The sequence below is a fragment of the Xylocopa sonorina genome, chromosome 5, assembly GCF_050948175.1.
Source record: "Xylocopa sonorina isolate GNS202 chromosome 5, iyXylSono1_principal, whole genome shotgun sequence".
Classification (NCBI taxonomy): Eukaryota; Metazoa; Arthropoda; class Insecta; order Hymenoptera; family Apidae; genus Xylocopa; species Xylocopa sonorina.
Genome location: NC_135197.1, coordinates 1,070,818 through 1,089,047, shown reverse-complemented (window position 1 = coordinate 1,089,047; position 18,230 = coordinate 1,070,818). Strand labels below are relative to the sequence as shown.

Sequence of the window (18,230 nt, the reverse complement as noted above, 5' to 3'; positions counted from 1 at the left end):
ACAAATTATATGTATTAGATACGTAAAAGATTAAATATTATAGAAGATAATGAAAAAGAATAAATATAATTTTAGACTAATGAAATAATAAATTATAGACTGAAAGCAGAACGAATAAGGAACCCCCCACCCAAAAAAAACAAAGGGTAAGAATAAAAGTTCACTTCGTATACATTTTTGGCTCTAGCTATTTGGCTAACAATATACATGTATGATATAATTAGAAAACATTTTTTCTTTGCAGATGTGTTTAATCAACAGCATTGTCTGTGCTACAGAATAAAAAATCTTCTACTAGTTATTTGTTTGTAATATTGTATAGCATACATATTTTTTAGTAAACTTAATTAACTCTCATTTTACATCACTACAGAAAACTGCTGACACAAAAGCGAATACAGTTAGCTGTTGAATTTTACTCATATAAACCATAAAATTTGAATGAAATTGTGATTCTCTAATAGTTTATAAGTTTTCTGTTTCACTTTCATTTGATTTGAATGACTTTAATCGAGTTTTTTCAAAATATACATTGTTCTAAGAATCGATATGATATCAATATCGGAATAAATTACGAGCATTAAATTAATAACCCTTTCGGGAAGTAATATGTATTATCTATACAAAATAAAAAACAGGAATTTAGTTATACTTTGAAAATAGATATAAAACCTGCTATGCTAACACAGAACAGTAGACAACCTTTTTGATAAAAAAATAATTTTGAAACGTTCTGAAAATGTTAAATTTCACAAAACTGGAAAATTTTTGTTAAATCGTATTAGTGATTTCAGTCCTGCTAAATATAATGCCAAAATAAATTATATTACCTATGAATTTTAAGCTTATATTAGTTATATTTATTATAATAGTTATAATACAGCCATCGCAACGATTAATAACTGAAATCTATACATATATTAATAATTACCTAAGTTTTTACGCGGTGTAAAATATACCAAAAATTTAAAGGATTATTAATACATTAATTTAGTTTTCTGTTCTGAAATTTCGGACAGTTAGAGCAACCACGTGTTTTATTTATTAGCTTTATACATATAAAATACTTCACCTTCTAAATGCGAATAACTTTGAAATAGAAAATAATATGTGGCACCTCTCTTAATAATGTAATTTTTATAAATATTTAAGGGAAGTTAGAGATATTATTTCACGGTTGGAAGTTTTCTGTGAAAAAGATGTATCAATCGCATAAATGGCGATGGAAGAAACTGGGTTTACTGGTTCGATTACCAGGAGCTGTAGGGAGCAGAACACAGAGAACAACTTTTCGAAACATCGTTAATTGATATTCGTGTTTTCTAAGGCAAATCTGATGTATGAAAAAGGGCTTAAAGACTTGATCATTCGCGCACAATCATCGGTAAACTGTTTTAGTCGAAAGATCTAAAGGGTTGCTATTTTGAGGCAGCTCGCACTAAATATGGTCAGATAGGCGTTGGCGTTATACCCGGGCAACAAACACCCCTGCTCAAGCACAAGCGATGTAGTGGGGGAATCCTCCAAAGTTACTTAGACAAGTTCACTTCTATGATTCGGACAGTTGGTTCGTTGTGACCATCTCGTACCATCCTCTAACAAACCAACTGCAGACATGGTAAGTAAGTGCCGCGTACACCATGATACACCACCACTGTCATTTCGAATTTCAATGTTCTCCACCGCTGGATTATTAACATCTTGTATTGTACGTGATTAGTGGTGGAAACGTGTCAATTATATATGAACTATGCCAAAATCTAACAATATGCTGGAGTGATATGAATTGGTCAGAGTGCAAACCTGCACCGGAAATTATAATATTATACATAGTGTGACAATGGAATATAAACAGTGATCGGCAATATTTTCATTTTTTTCCAATTAATCCTTCCATATTTCAAGGGTTATAGCTAACTTTTCAGTTATTTTGATATTCATTGTCCATTACATTTTACTTCCGTTTCTTCAGGTGTATTATAAAAATAAAGGAATGATGTAACCGTAGTAACTCGAGAGGCCGTACGAAATAAATGGTCTATATTTGTCTTGGCTTATTTTCAACTATACTGCGACTGATAGAATGATTCTATTTTTAACCCTTATGGGCAACGCCTTCCGAATTTTCTTCCATCTTACTTAATTTAGCTTCTTGCCAGATTTTTTTCACGTATTAGATAATAACTTTTATTATTATCTCCCCTCAGGTCATTTACACTATAAGCGTATGTTTAGTACCTTAGGCATTTCTACTTACACAGACATTCATTTGAAACATACATATTTGGGAAAATCCAAATTCAACTAGCATTATTGTATATACAGTGGTAACCAATTAAAATTGCACAACTATTTAAAACAGTTCATTGAATCAGCATTTTCTAATGGTTCAAATTGAACGAATTGTTCTTTCAGACTTGTGTCTGTCATAATCGTTAAACTTTATTGAGAAAAATTTCAACCTGCACTTTCGCCATTATTTTATTTTAAACGTGTTTTAAAACATTGGATTTTAGGCGGATAAAGAGAAAAAGAAGAAGACTAAAAAGAAGGAGGAGGCACCAGCTCCGCCTCCACCCGAACCTGAACCAGCACCTCCGGCAGAAGAAAAGCCACCAACTCCTACTGGTACACCTAAAGAATCTGGTTCAACTAGAGCAAGTAGTCGTGGCAGTCGAAAAGCTAAACGCAGTGGATCGAGCGTGTTTTCTATGTTTACTCAGAAACAAGTCGCCGAATTTAAAGAGGTATATCTAATAATTGTCCACTATTTTCATAGATTTTCAACTATACAACATATTCAACCGGGTAAATGAAATTTATCACTTCAGGCATTCCAACTTATGGATCAAGACAAGGATGGTATAATTGGAAAGAATGACCTCCGTCAAACTTTTGATTCTGTTGGCCGTCTTGTTACCGACAAAGAACTTGACGATATGTTAAACGAAGCTCCTGCTCCTATCAACTTTACTCAATTACTCAATCTGTTTGCAACTCGCATGTCAGGATCAGGTATTGACAAATAGTCTTATAAGCCAATAATTAATTAATGCTTTTTAATCGTCTCTATTTAATTATAATAGCGAATCGTTATATGATGTAAAATATTATCAAGATTTAAATAATAAAATATTTATTTATCATTTGTTAACAATTGATCGAACAAAACGCATTATGCGAGAGAAAAAAAACCAACGATATTTACTTCATTCATTCATAATAATGCAAACTGGTTTTAGTTGCAATAATTTACTGATTAGTATGTATGTATAATCTATTGTTTTGGTCAACAAATTTTACTTCTTTTATTTTCTACTCGAGGTGCCGATGATGATGAAACTGTAATAGCTGCCTTTAATACCTTTAACGAAAACGGTAAAATCGATGGTGAAAGGTAAGAAATAGAAATGTAGTGTACCCATATTTATTATATATTATATTATTGTAGAATCGGAGAGTAATTTCTTATCGTTATGGATTTGTTTTTTTTTGCCACAGATTGAGGCATGCCTTAATGACATTTGGTGACAAATTTACCGCAAAGGAGGTCGACGATGCGTACGATAATATGTACATTGACGACAAAGGATTTATCGATACGCAAAGTCTTATCGCAATGTTGACTGGTACGGGTGAGGAGGAAGAGGAATAAATTTAAGCGATTCCTTGCATTAAAAATTTTTCTCGAGTTTTTGTTCATTCAAGACGAATTCTCGTAATATCGTTAGATTCGCTTGATTCACTTCCAAGTTATTTCCTTTTATTAGCTAATAATGAATGAACTAAAATGAAGATTGTCAAGACCGTTAAAAATAATGGAATAATTTCTTGGAAGGAGAAACAGCGCATCTCCTGAAAAAGCATCACCTTTAAAAATCTCGATAATATTTCTTCATAAAATAAAATTATTTTAAAACTTTACAATATCACTTTTATCATTTTTACCCGTAACGGACCTCAATCTAGGACACATTATATTTATGTACTTAATACTTGGTCAGCAAAGTCTACTCAACTCTTTCTTAAGATTGCCTGTTACATATGTATTTTAGAAACAAATTTTTTTGGTTTGTTTCCTATTTAGATTTTAGTTATGAAGAAGAAATTTGTTTAACTCACTCATCTCGCGATTAACCAAAGATTGCCAAGAATTCGAATTTACTTTACTTTTGTATTTTCGGCCCTGTGAATAACAAAGTTTAGATTTGAAATATTGAATTGTTATTAACTTAAAAATAGGAATAGTTTTTTTCAAGACACAAATTAAAAAAAATTTAATTCGAAGATATAAAATTTAAAAAAACAATTAGAAATTATGAATAAAGTCTATTTGAAACAGTCTATTGGACATAAACTGATTTTATATTACACTTACTAGATTTAGTTTCACATTACCTGTCAGCTGCGATACATTTTTATGAGAATTTGGGAACAATGATTAAGATGTCAATATTGTCAGAGGGCTGTTCAACACCCTAAATATTCTATTATAATTTATAAATCTTTGGGAAGGTGACGTGAGGAATTAAATAATTTATTTGAACAATAATATATAACGAAAAGGTTGACTTCGCTTTCTAATTTTCATTTCACGTCCTCATTTTGATCTTAAAGACGAAGGGAAAGTTTTGAATCGAAACATATGTTTATTGTCTCCTGTCTCCTCTCTCCTATTCCGAGTGTTAAATACATCCTGCCTTGCGCCACGGGGTGCGACGCGAAGGCCAAAAATATTCCCATTATATCGAATTATAACACTTTAATAGAACACATGTATATACTATTATACATATATTATACATAGAACGATCCCTAAAAAATAATATGACCAAGAGAGTACCTCCACTTCGACATTCTCTGAAAGACATACTCTGAAACAAATGAGTATAATATTGAATATAGATAAAATTGAATAATTAATAAGCGTTTGTTCATTCTAATAATAGACAGTTCGTTTTCAGTATTTGTTAGGTCGTTGTATAAATTCTTAATCGCATATACGAGTCTAGCTTTTTTCTCTTAACAGTATGAGTCGGTTACAATAGTTCTGCTCGCCTCTTTTTGGTGTGGCGTAGTTGAGCGATCATTTGCAGCAATTGGTCTCAAGGAGGAATTCGACAGAGATGGTTCATAGATGTTTCCATCAAATAAAATTTTCTTTCTTTTAATGGAAATCGAAAAGAAACGAAAGGAGCGAAAATGGAAAAAGTTTTGAGGTCAGCTAATAGAGAAGTGGTGACGAAGATTGAGAGTTAAGAAAAAAAGCGAAAAATAATGGCAAGGAAAAACAATTTTGATTTATCAGTACTTTAACTTGTGTTTTTAATAAAAAAAAAACCTTCATCTGCTTTATTTGCTTATCTAACCTTACAGATTTATTAAAGGATTCGTCTTCCAATATGAATCAGCGTGGAGCAAATATTTAAAATTAATGAGTCAGTAAAAACGTGGATGGACGAGAAAGAAGAAGAAATGAAGAAGAGCGAAGAGAAAGACAATCATATTATAGAGAAAGGAAATATGGTCATAGTATGGCCATAGTACATTACAGGGAAAGAAGGGTGGAAAAATTAAGAGAGTTAAAGGGTGAAGTTATGGGTGAAACGAAGAAAGAGCTGCTATTGATAGACGAGAGAAGACTGCCAAAAGATGACTTCGGAAAGTGTAATAAATTTAGAAAAAGAAAAGTGGAGGTGAGTGAAAAACGAAAAAATCTGCTATTTTTGAGACAGTACAGTTTTTCCTCATTACAGAATATATAAAAATTTACTACTAACCGGCACAGTATTGCCACTTCCGAGGAGTGGCAGCAGATCCGTAGCCATCTGTGACCGGATTCGTTAACGCGCCAATCACTGGTTGTCTGGAAATATGCTGCCATCGTATTTAATATTCTCTATTGGCATGAATTTTTCTGACGAATTGAAAAAATATATATGTCTCTCTCAGTAACTATAAATGTTGGCAAAGAACTACCAAAACGTCTGTTAGTACTCGTATGTGGACATCTGAACTCTGACGGATTTAATTTGTACGGAATAACAGGTGGTCCCCATTAACAAATGTGACGCCTACGCCAATGCAGAAAAAATTTTTGAATGGAACGATGACACGCGTGTCACGCTGGTGCTGGCGCAGTGTCATTCGCACGCGTGCTACGTTGGTGACTAGAACGTGCTGCCACTGCGTGCCGGCATTTTAGCTAACAAGTGCGGACGTAGATGACTATGGATCTGCTGACACTCCTCGGAAGTGTCGCTACAGTGCCGGTATGGTGTCGCCACCATCTTATCTTGTGTTGTCTGGGAGAAAGCTTAATCAATAAAGAAGTTTTTCTGACATTTGCTGCCCTCCATGTCTAAAAATAATTACCTAAAGTTTTAAGACTAAATCAAAGTTTTCGTAATTTACAAATTTTGCCTCCTAAGCCAAGTTTAAATTTTTATTACTCCACCTGTTTTCGAGTTTCAGTGTTTTCAATATTGTTTGTCGTTTTCTTGTAGAACTAACGGTTTGGGAGATACAATCAATAATATGAGTGAATGCTATTTTTGCAGATTGGGCCTATATAGGTTTATATGAATATTTTTCTCACATTTGAGGTGTAGTATCAACTGTAAAAATATGTCACGTAAGTCATCAGACCTACACTCAGGGTTGTTAAACTTGTACCATAGCTGTAAGAACAAAGACCAACATTCCTATAAAAACAGCAATGTTCATCCTGAACAAAAATTGTTTAGATTAGTCAGTTATTGTAACATCTCTGCTGCCAGTGCTCACTGTATTCTAACAGTGAAAGACAGAAAATTTAGTGAATGTTTATTAATTTACTTAATTAAATTTGTCGTGACTATGTTCTTTTGTTTAGATACGGACACCAGCTGACTAAAGAATTGCTCTGAAATCGCATATGCATTTGACCAAATAATTATACTATTCTAATTATTATCTGTAATTATTAGTTAATTGAATATTTATACATATTTTCATACATTTTTACACTATGTCTAACTCAAAATCGATACTGGACCAATGAGATACTAAGAATGTGAAGTAATTTAAGTTACAATACAATAAATACTTTCAGTTAAAATTTAACGACAGTAATTGTTGGAATTTTTCAGAAAATATTAGGTTTAAAAAAATTTGAATTCAAATATTTTTACATGCAATTATATATATATATATTTAAATGTCTTTATTATTTTAAGTAAAGTTATACATATTTATAAAATTAATAAATATTAATGATAAGAAAATTAAATTGTTATATAAGAAATTAAATTGTAATTCTTATCTAATCAATTTTTTTTATTTGTCTTTTAATTTTATTTGTTACTTTTTTATATTAACTGGTATAATTGAAAGGAGGTACAATGAAGTTGATTTGTTAAATTCTCATCTGTAACTTTGTTGCAATTTTTAGAAATCACTTCTAATCCATCACTCGATTACTTATATAATATATGTTATCATTTTTGTCAGATTTTTTAATAAGTAAGAACAGTATCTATGTAAAATCGGTAAAAGCTGCGCAAAGGGAACAATTATTAACTGGCTAGCCACAGGCCACAGGTAGGACATATAATTGACAATATTAACAGTACAGAAATTATAAACAAATACAGAAAAATAACAAAGTATTTTAGTGAATGGTATTGCTTTGATTTTTTCATTTTTTTCATAAACTATATAAACTTACAATTTGGTTATAACTATTCCAAGTACCTATATATAACATTAAGTTTTAATTTAATCTTTTTCTAAAAAAATTCCGTATATTTTTATATACCTCGTAATTTTTTTTCAATATTCTTCATAATAAAATTTATATTCTATTACATATAATTAAATAATATGTATGTAGGATACACAATATGTGTATATAATAGTTATTACTATTATTTCATTAATATTAATTGTTACTATTAGATGAAATATATTGTTTATAACACGAAGTTACTTTTAGAAATATAATTAAATATTAAAGTATTACTTTTTATACTTAAATAGATTGTATAAGACATACATCCAAAATACAAAATCGAGCTCTGCACACTGGACAAGTACATTTAGAAGATAACCATGTTTCGGGTGCACTTTCATCTTGTCTGGAGGCAAACCTGTAATGTAGTCTTTGTTAATATACTTACAGTGAGTAAGAACAAAGTGTAAAGTATTATAAATATATCACATATTAACCATTTTGCCATGCAGTCTATGCACCACATAGGACGGCAGTAACATACCATACAATCTTCAGGATTTCCAATTGCTCTATCATTATTACATTGTTTATATAATTTAACATTTGATGAAGCTTGCATACATCCTATACATTGACCTAATTCCTTTAAATATATTTATATACCAATCAATCCATCGAATAAAATTACTCGTTACATTTATGAAAAGTAAAATACCTCTGTGTATTCATAATACGGATTTTCCTGCACTTGTTCCTTAAAATTATCAATAAATTTATCAAGTAAGGTTTTATGAAATTTAATGTTTTGTAATACAGTAATGGGACGGGAGACTTTGTCTTGCAAATTCTTAAAGTCAAATACATTCAATCTTATATCAAAAGGCTGTGATCCTCTTCTTGTAGATTTTACCTATGTAAACATTCAAAATCTCTTTGATAAATAAAACATTATTTTGATGTATATTTTCTGTATTTTCTGTATTTCTTGTTACATGAATAAACATTGACTAATCAGATCACAAGTGAACCATATACAGAAGATGCATTAGTAATGTATACACAACTATATGTATACTTAACAGTTAAAAAAGTATTTCATTTAAATTTCCTTATTTATTCAATTTCACTTCCTGTAATTCTGACTTTTTTCAAAACTAAAAAATATACTAAAAGCTCTGTGGTTCAGCATGAAATAATAAATAGCATTTGATAATATTTAAACAAACAAATTGTTGAACTGTTTCCAGAAATTGGAACATTATGTAATTTACTGCACAGATCATCAGTCGATGTAATTAAATTCAAAAAGCAAAGAATATGGAAAATTGATAAAATTCTAGATATAAGCGCAAACCATGTGCAAACTAAGTATGTTCCAGGGATTAAATTATCGTGCTTCATGTGTATTATATTCTTTGCAAATATATTATTACATGTATTAGGTATACACAATTTTATTTATATTCACTATTTCACATTAGTGAAAATATAACAAACATATTTCTGGAACATTTTTCTATGGTTAACATATTAAACAATTTGTATTACTTGTTTTATTCTTGTACAGGAAATATGGAACCTTTTTATGTCAAAGCAGAATTTAAGTTTGTCTAAGACTAATAAAATCCTATCGTACATCATTCATTGCGCTGCAGTTAGAAATATTTCCTTATTTTTCTCAAAAACTAAGGATCTATAAAAATAATAAAGATAATCCGTGTATACTCTACTATAACAAAATAAAATTTTAATCAAATCTAAAATATCAATTTTTGTAACCACTCTTCTTCGTTGCTTATAAAAAATTCAGTGAATCAATAATAAAATCTCAATAAATCCAATCATATTCAATTGCTTACCAATATGGTATTTCATGAACTTTTTATTGGTGAATAAAAATAGCTTCAATGTCATAACTGTAAATAAATAAATATCTAAAGATTGAAAATCTTCCGGTAAAGAATGTAAAAAAGTTCTATGTCTATATAATTAATAAAAATTCATATACATAAATTTTGATACCTCCTTGGTCATTTAACTTAGAGAGTATACATATACTGTAGAACAAAAAGATTAATGTTTAATATTAGTAGTTAATGTTTCATGACATATCTTCACATTTAATAAATGCAAACAATAATTCTTCCTAGTTTTCAAATATTTTTTACTTCAATAACACATTATGTATTCTTCATAAAATGATTTTGATGAAAAATAAAGCTATTTATTTATATTTTGTTTCTAAGTGAGACCTCTTGCATGGTTTCCCAGCCATGTATTATTCATATATATGCGATGAATAATTAAAGAATCATCATTTAACTTCAATTCTCTATTCTATATACTCTAACTAAGTAATAACGATGATAGAATTAGAATAATAATTTGATTGATTTAAAATTTAAATTATTCTTAAAGAAGACCAGTTTAACAGACTATTAAATTTACCTCGATATTGATAAATTGAACTTCTCCTCTTGTTACAGGTGACATTTCATGTGTATCACTTTTATTAACTATTAAAATTGCATCACTCTGATGGATAACTTTTATTTTATAAGGTAAAACTTTAATTATCCAATTATCTGTAACTATTATGGATGTTATGCTATTTGTGGTAATTATGATTTTATCAATTCTAAAATAAAATATTTATTTTTAGTCTTTCTTTAAAGTTACATGCCACAGAAATAAAGTATACTATATAAATAAATTTAATATGTGTAACCTTCTAAATTCTACATTAATATCAGAAGCTATCATAGTCCATAGTAAATTGTTGTTACTATTATTATTATTGTTATTGTTGTTATAATAAACCATAAGATTTTGCACTATTGGATGTTTATTCCAATTATTCATTGACCATGTGAATATTTTTTGTAAAGTGTATAGAGGTATCAACATGGTACAAGTGACAAATATTGACCATAACTTGGTACCACCTAATAATACATTTACATCATCTACATGACCAAATAGAATCAGACCAAAAATATAACCTAATCAAAATAAACACTTATTTTAATCAATATAGTAACATTTAAAGTAATTAGAAAATATGATTAAATATATATATATGTATATATATGTATATACCAAAAGGGAGCATAGAGTGTAAAAATAAGGTAATAACACTCCGTTTTATATGATATTGTATAAAAGACTCATTTTCACTACCTAACCAAGTTGAAAATATATCTTTTATGGTTAGTCCGGCAGAAATAAATTCTGTGGGTGGATATATAATACATCCTGAGATTAGGATATAAAACAAAGTATAAAAGAGAAAAGCAGACATCTTTTATAAAAATATATTCTATTCAATATTATATATTATCACCTCTTCACTATTTGTAAACACATTTCATATAAATATGCGTGATAACTAATAACTCAAAAACATACGTAAGTGTGTAAGGCATATCTACAAATTACACAACTGGTATTCGTGAGAGTTCACACGAATTAATCACCACTATAGTCAAACATCGCACTATCAACTTAAACTGAGCTGCCGTCAGGAAAACAATATTTCAACACAAGCAAATCTAATCTATACACTGGGGTTCACAAAATGATAAATGCACTCTATTACTTGCGATTATTTCCCTTAGATTGAACAAAGTGTTCGACAAAAGAAATGTGAACAAATTTTTTCTAAGGCTTGGACAATTTTTCCAATTTTTTCATATTCACAAAATGATTTTTAGTTTTCACTGGTTTCGTTTAGGTTTTCCTTTATTTAAACAAACATTTTAAAATAAAAAGTCAAGCAGGAATTGCAACTTGAAGCCACGCATCGGGAATAATTAAAAGAAGTAAAATGATCTCGGCACTTGCAAATTTAAAAAATGTAACATGTAAATGGTACCAGACAACACACGATAAGATGGTGGCGACACAATACCAGCACTGTAGTGGCACTTCTGATGAGTGTCAGCAGATCCGTAGTCATCTGTGTCCGTATTTGTTAGCTAAAATGCCGGCACGCGGTGCCAGCACGTTCTAGTCACCAGCGTAACACGCGTGCGAATGGCACTGCGCCAGCACCAGCGTGGCACGCGTGTCATCGTTCCATTCAAAAATTTTTTCTGCATTGGCGTAGGCGTCACATTTGTTAATGGGGAACCACCTGTTATTCCGTACAAATTAAATACGTCAGAGTTTAGATATCCGCATACGAGTACTGACGGACGTTTTGGTAGTTCTTTGCCAACATTTATAGTTACTGAGAGAGCCATATATATTTTTTCAATTCGTCAGGAAAATTCATGCCAATAGAGAGTATTAAATACGATGGCAGCATATTGTTTAAGGAAATGTAATAAATGATACATTTACTTAGAAAATGTTGAACTAATTAAGTTACGTTTACTTTACTAGCGTATCACAACTTTCAGGTGAAATTGAACGTAATTATTTGTTTTCCTTTGGTACATATATTCCCAGACAACCAGCGATTGTAGCGCCAATGGCACCGGGTGGAACTCTAAGCACTGTGCTAGCACGGTGCTGCCTCTCAGTTCTCGTAACAGCACAGGGCTAGCACTGGAGCGACACTGCGTGTCACGGCACTATCAAAGCACGGCGATATAGCACAAGGGCGACACAGCGTGCCAATGACACTATCAGCTCACCATAGTGACACGCGTGCCAGTGGCGTGGGCTAATATATACCAATGAAGAAACTGTTTGCATAAAAATTATAAACGAATATTAAAAATGACTAAACTAAGCAATTTATTTATTTCGATTCGAAAATAGATACACTGACACGAAAGAAAGATAGAAAAACTTCTTTTTATTATTTTCTATAAACTATAACTTAATACAGCGATTTTTTCAGAAAAGTCGTTAATTACTTTATCGTAAAAATATATACACTTATTTTATAAATATTTTTTTCAACTCATCGTTAAAAACTCATGTAACAAAGGCATATTTTATATTTAATAATCCTTACAAACGATAAAACCATTTAGCACAAGAATATATGTACCAAAGGAAAACAAATAATTACGTTCAATATTTTCACCTGAAAATTGTAATACGCTAGTAAAGTGAACGTAACTTAATTAGTTCAACATTTTATAAGTAAATGTATCATTTATTACATTTCCTTAAACAATATGCTGCCATCGTATTTAATACTCTCTATTGGCATGAATTTTCGAATTTGACGAATTGAAAAAATATATATGGCTCTCTCAGTAACTATAAATGTTGGCAAAGAACTATCAAAACGTCTGTCAGTACTCGTATGCGGATATCTAAACTCTGACGCATTTAATTTGTACGGAATAACAGGTGGTTCTCCATTAACAAATGTGACGCCTACGCCAATGCAGAAAAAATTTTTGAATGGAACGATGACACGCGTGTCACGCTGGTGCTGGCGCAGTGTCATTCGCACGCGTGCTACGCTGGTGACTAGAACGTGCTGCCACTGCGTGCCGGCATTTTAGCTAACGAATGCGGACGTAGATGACTACGGATCTGCTGACACTCCTCGGAAGTGTCGCTACAGTGCCGGTATGGTGTCGCCACCATCTTATCTTGTGTTGTCTGGGTTCTTGTGGTAAATGGTTTTATCGTTTGTAAGGATTATTAAATATAAAATATACCTTTGTTACATGAATTTTTAACGATGAGTTGAAAAATAATATTTATCAAATAAGTGTATGTATTTTTACGATAAAGTAATTAACGACTTTTCTGAAAAAATCGCTGTATTAAGTTATAGTTTATAGAAAATAATAAAAAGAAGTTTTTCTATCTTTCTTTTGTGTCAGTGTATCTATTTTCGAATCGAAATAAATAAATTGCTCAGTTTAGTCATTTTTAATATTCGTTTATAATTTTTATGCAAACAGCTTCTTCATTGGTATATATTAGCCTACGCCACTGGCACGCGTGTCACTATGGTGAGCTGATAGTGTCATTGGCACGCCGTGTCGGCCTTCTGCTATATCGCCGTGCTTTGATACTGTCAGTACTCGTATGCGGATATCTGAACTCTGAGGTATTTAATTTGTACGGAATAACAGGTGGTTCCCCATTAACAAATGTGACGCCTACGCCAATGCAGAAAAAATTTTTGAATGGAACGATGACACGCGTGTCACGCTGGTGCTGGTGCAGTGCCATTCGCACGCGTGTTACGCTGGTGACTAGAACGTGCTGGCACCGCGTGCCGGCATTTTAGCTAACGAATGCGGTCACGGATGGCTACGGGTTTGCTAACACCCCCCGGAAGTGTGGACACCATCTTATCGTGTTTGTCTGGGTACATAGTATTGCATATATTTTTATGTGATAGAGAAATAAAGAAAGAGGAAAGATTTACTTCTTAATTTAAGATTCTTTATGATTAAATTTCTTTAAGTTTCTTTAAATCTCTTTTAACTTTTATAAAAATACAATCAATAATAATTGTTCTTTTAATCTAAAATATAACTAGAAAAATTCACAGTTACAATAGAAGTATATATATTTATTTATTTAGATATTTATATGTTAAATTTGTATTTATGCATTCTCATATTTGCAACTGGTTGTTTTTTAATAAGTGTCTTCTCTTTCATGTAAGGCATTAAAACCTGAGGAATATTAATACGACCATGTTTTGTTTGATACGTTTCACAAAGTGCAATTAACATACGAGGTATAGCACATGCAGTTCCATTTAAAGTATGAACATGCAAAATGTCTCCGTTTTTCGTTTTATATTTTATACCGAGCCGTCGTGATTGATAATCTGTACAATTACTGCAACTGGATAATTCTCCATATAAATTTCTTCCAGGCATCCAACCTTCTACATCAACTTTCCTAAGTGTATATATTTGTAATGTTTCATTAAGAAAAATCTGAATAGTTTAATGTGTTTAATATAGTTTGATATTACAAACCTATATGCTGGAGCTCCTAAATCATGCGGCGGCATATCAATTACTTGAAAGTGTAAATCTAAGGAAGAAAATAAATTTTCTTGAATTTTGTGAAGTTCTTGAAATAATCTTTGCGACTCTTCTCCTTTTGAACATACAAACATTTCAACTTTTGTGAACTGATGAGCCCTAAACATATTTAAACAGTGCATTAAACAAATTTTAGCAATTCAAGTAAGTAGAATATTACCTATATATGCCTCTTTCTTCCATAAGATTAGATACTTCTGCCCTGAAACACCTGCTTACAGCAGCTAGTTTTAACGGTAAATCTGCAGAGTCAAATACAGTATTCATTACCTTATAAGCTAAAGACATTTCTGCTGTTCCAGATAAGCTATAATCATCTCCATAAAAAGGATCTAAATTATATGTGAGAGTCCTCTCGTTATCTGCTATTAACCCGCATCTTTCAATAACTTTAGTAGGAATAATATCAGGTACAGAAATAAGTTTAAAACCGAATCTTATTAATTTTCCAACTGTATAGTGAACCAATGCATTTTCCAATTCTGCTAAATCTCCTAAAAGTATATAACCTCGTTGTCCTATGAAAGGACCTAAATGTTGGCTTTTTAATAATTTTAATTTTGTAACTAATTCAGAGAATTGCTCTGGTTTAAAATCGAATTCTGGCTTGCATCCATATTCCTTTAAAATTTTTGGTTCTTTGCCATAAGACAATACCGTTGAATCTGTTTGATTTGGTATTTTACTCAACTCATACATAAGAGACTCTTTCAGCTCTGACTTCTTTGAATACTCAAGAACTTTATCAATGTCCCCCATAGCTTTCCTTGTCACTATATTATTGAAAATAATATCTCGATTAGCTGGATTACATAAGAAATCAATATCATATTCCGGTTCTGGAATATCTTGTATTGTATTTATGTTACATTGTGTAGATCGTTTTTGAAACTGTAAAAAAACAAAAAGTCATTTACAATATCAGTTAAATTTAAGTAAAACAATATACTTATTTACTATATATTGTGCCCACATATCTATATAATATACTACGTATATTTGTTTATTTTCAACTTGTAACTTATAAACTTATAAATGCACATACCAAAATTCTTTTGTAAAGTTGTTTATATTTCAGTAGTCGACCGTATTTTGTATTCAACCACATTTTAAAACATTAACCACGAATGTATTCGAGTCAATAATTCAAAACCAGTTAACCTATCAATGACATACGTATGTTTTTTTTTTAATAGATAATATTTTTCATTCTATAAATGTTTATTTTTTATAATTTAAAATCATACTGTACAAAACAATTTCTATCTTATAAATAACTTTGTTATCGATCGATTATATTACTAGTGAAGAGGCATAATTTCTTCTCTATTTATATAGTTAGAGCGATTACTTTGACAATTCAATAATAAACGTATCATAACGTTTTAAGTCACGTGCATTGCATAAGTATGTAATATTTTCTAGTATATTATTGTAGTACTACGTAATAATATATATACATATTATTTTATTAATTATTGCAGCATAAAATCTCTTACAATTTTTTTTCTTTATTTATGATACATTTTTAAACTACATCGCGTGTTTATCAAACGTCCTTAACATATATATATATATGTAACATTACTTTTAACAACACAAAAATTATCGGAAATAAAACATTTTTATTTACTTGTTCTATTATAAAATTTATAATGTATTTTAACATTTTTCTATATACACGATATATAATTTGCTGAATGAAGAGTAAGGAAAAAAGGATTTTAGTAGTTAAATTATTACTACAAAAATGAAAAATAGTGAAATATAATTTTATAGGACATCTTACTCTTAAATTAAATAAAATATTCGTTTTTCAGGAATCATGATTGGACGTTCGTTATTAAAAAATTGGCATTCCCTGCGTTATGTTATTCATGAATATTATATGGGCAAAAATAAAATTAAAAGCTTGAAATATGTAAGTATTGGTATATTGACAAGTGTCACAGTTTATAGTGCATCAGGAATTTCAGTATCAGCGGCTTCTTCGGATGAATTAGGCATGAAAAAATTTATGGCTCAACCAATTAGTGACATTAAAGAGTTAAAGAACAGTAACGATATGAGGAAAAGAATGGAATTATTAGTAATGAAAATTCAAGTTGATTTCTGTAAAGCTTTGGAATCTCTAGAAGATCCAGATTGCCGCTTTAAAGTGGATAGATGGACTAGAAATGAAGGTGGCGGAGGAATTACTTGCGTGTTACAAGATGGTGTTGTTTTTGAAAAAGCAGGTGTAAATATTTCTGTTGTTACTGGTATATTGCCACCAGGTGCAGTGCAACAAATGAGAGCACGAGGAAAACACATGCAAGAAGAATCGGTACCATTCTTTGCAGCCGGCGTAAGTGCGGTAATTCATCCTCGTAATCCCATGGTTCCAACAATACATTTCAACTATCGCTATTTCGAAGTTGAAAATCAGAATGGCTCTGTTCAATGGTGGTTTGGAGGTGGCACTGATCTTACACCTTATTATTTGGATGAAAATGATGCAAAACATTTTCATAATAGCTTAAAAATTGCATGCGATAAACATGATCCTTCTTATTATCCAAAATACAAACAATGGTGTGATGATTATTTTTTAATTAAACACAGAGGAGAGCGTAGAGGAGTAGGTGGTATCTTTTTTGACGATATGAATGGCCCTACTCAAGAAGAAGCATTTCGATTTGTGGAATCTTGTGCTGAAGCTGTTATTCCTTCATATATACCATTAGTTAAGAAACATAAAGATGATGCATATGGATATACTGAAAGAGAATGGCAACTATTACGTAGAGGAAGATATGTGGAGTTTAATTTAATATATGATCGTGGCACAAAGTTTGGTTTATATACACCTGGAGCACGATATGAGAGTATATTAATGTCTTTGCCTTTATCTGCAAAATGGCAATATATGCATGAGCCAAAATCAGGTTCAAAAGAAGCCAAACTAGTTGATGTATTAAGAAATCCTAAAGATTGGGTCGACTAGTATAAATGACATCTGTTAATAATTAATCTTATTTGATTGAGGGAATCTTTCTCTCTTACATTTAGCTTTAAATAGCTTGTCTTCAACATTACAACACTTGAAATATATTGCAATAGAAAGTGACAGAATACTATAAAACATATTTAAATATATTTTCTACCTGTAAGAAACCAGTTTTCTATGTATCTATAAATTTTGTATTTAGGAATTTAAATGTATCAATTATAAAATACTTTATATGCTAAAATTTTATCTCTTATTAATATATTTTATACAAAATTAACATATATATATTTGTACACTACAATTGTATGCAGGTGCTCGTATATATGTATTATCTTTTAACATTATTTAAATATTGTATATCTTAAATGTATAACAATTGTTCATCTTTACAAATACTGTTTAATAAATATCAAAATTACAGTAGGGCCTGCCATATTTGAACTAAGAGGAAGACATAAATATTCAGATAACAGCATATCTTATCCGACAAATAAACATCATTTGTTTACATTAAGAAAACAGAAAAATGATTAGGTTTCTT

The 18,230-nt window shown here is 30.5% G+C and overlaps 5 protein-coding genes across 5 annotated transcripts in view; 2 read left to right on the top strand and 3 right to left on the bottom strand.

Annotated features, from left to right (window-relative positions):
* LOC143423858 (protein krasavietz-like) overlaps window positions 1-18,230 on the bottom strand; it is a 210,011-nt gene that overhangs the window by 177,262 nt on the left and 14,519 nt on the right. The window lies entirely within an intron of this gene.
* LOC143423615 (myosin regulatory light chain 2-like) lies at window positions 1,464-3,927 on the top strand. Its single transcript, XM_076895074.1, has 5 exons — window positions 1,464-1,618; window positions 2,517-2,747; window positions 2,832-3,015; window positions 3,325-3,397; window positions 3,502-3,927. Exons 1-5 carry the CDS (start codon window positions 1,616-1,618, stop codon window positions 3,653-3,655), a joined length of 645 nt encoding a protein of 214 aa, XP_076751189.1. The 5' UTR covers window positions 1,464-1,615; the 3' UTR covers window positions 3,656-3,927.
* LOC143423848 (E3 ubiquitin-protein ligase TM129-like) lies at window positions 7,895-11,124 on the bottom strand. The gene is made up of 6 exons (XM_076895454.1): window positions 10,814-11,124; window positions 10,443-10,716; window positions 10,163-10,352; window positions 8,430-8,624; window positions 8,209-8,357; window positions 7,895-8,129 (listed from the first exon to the last, which is right to left on the bottom strand). The coding sequence occupies exons 1-6, from the start codon at window positions 11,013-11,015 to the stop codon at window positions 8,012-8,014; spliced, it is 1,128 nt and encodes a 375-aa protein (XP_076751569.1). The 5' UTR covers window positions 11,016-11,124; the 3' UTR covers window positions 7,895-8,011.
* LOC143424137 (serine--tRNA ligase, mitochondrial-like) lies at window positions 14,210-15,896 on the bottom strand. Its single transcript, XM_076896039.1, has 4 exons — window positions 15,743-15,896; window positions 14,858-15,588; window positions 14,629-14,796; window positions 14,210-14,548 (listed from the first exon to the last, which is right to left on the bottom strand). Exons 1-4 carry the CDS (start codon window positions 15,803-15,805, stop codon window positions 14,227-14,229), a joined length of 1,284 nt encoding a protein of 427 aa, XP_076752154.1. The 5' UTR covers window positions 15,806-15,896; the 3' UTR covers window positions 14,210-14,226.
* On the top strand, window positions 16,493-17,904 carry LOC143424138 (oxygen-dependent coproporphyrinogen-III oxidase-like). Its single transcript, XM_076896040.1, has one exon. It carries the CDS (start codon window positions 16,523-16,525, stop codon window positions 17,681-17,683), a length of 1,161 nt encoding a protein of 386 aa, XP_076752155.1. The 5' UTR covers window positions 16,493-16,522; the 3' UTR covers window positions 17,684-17,904.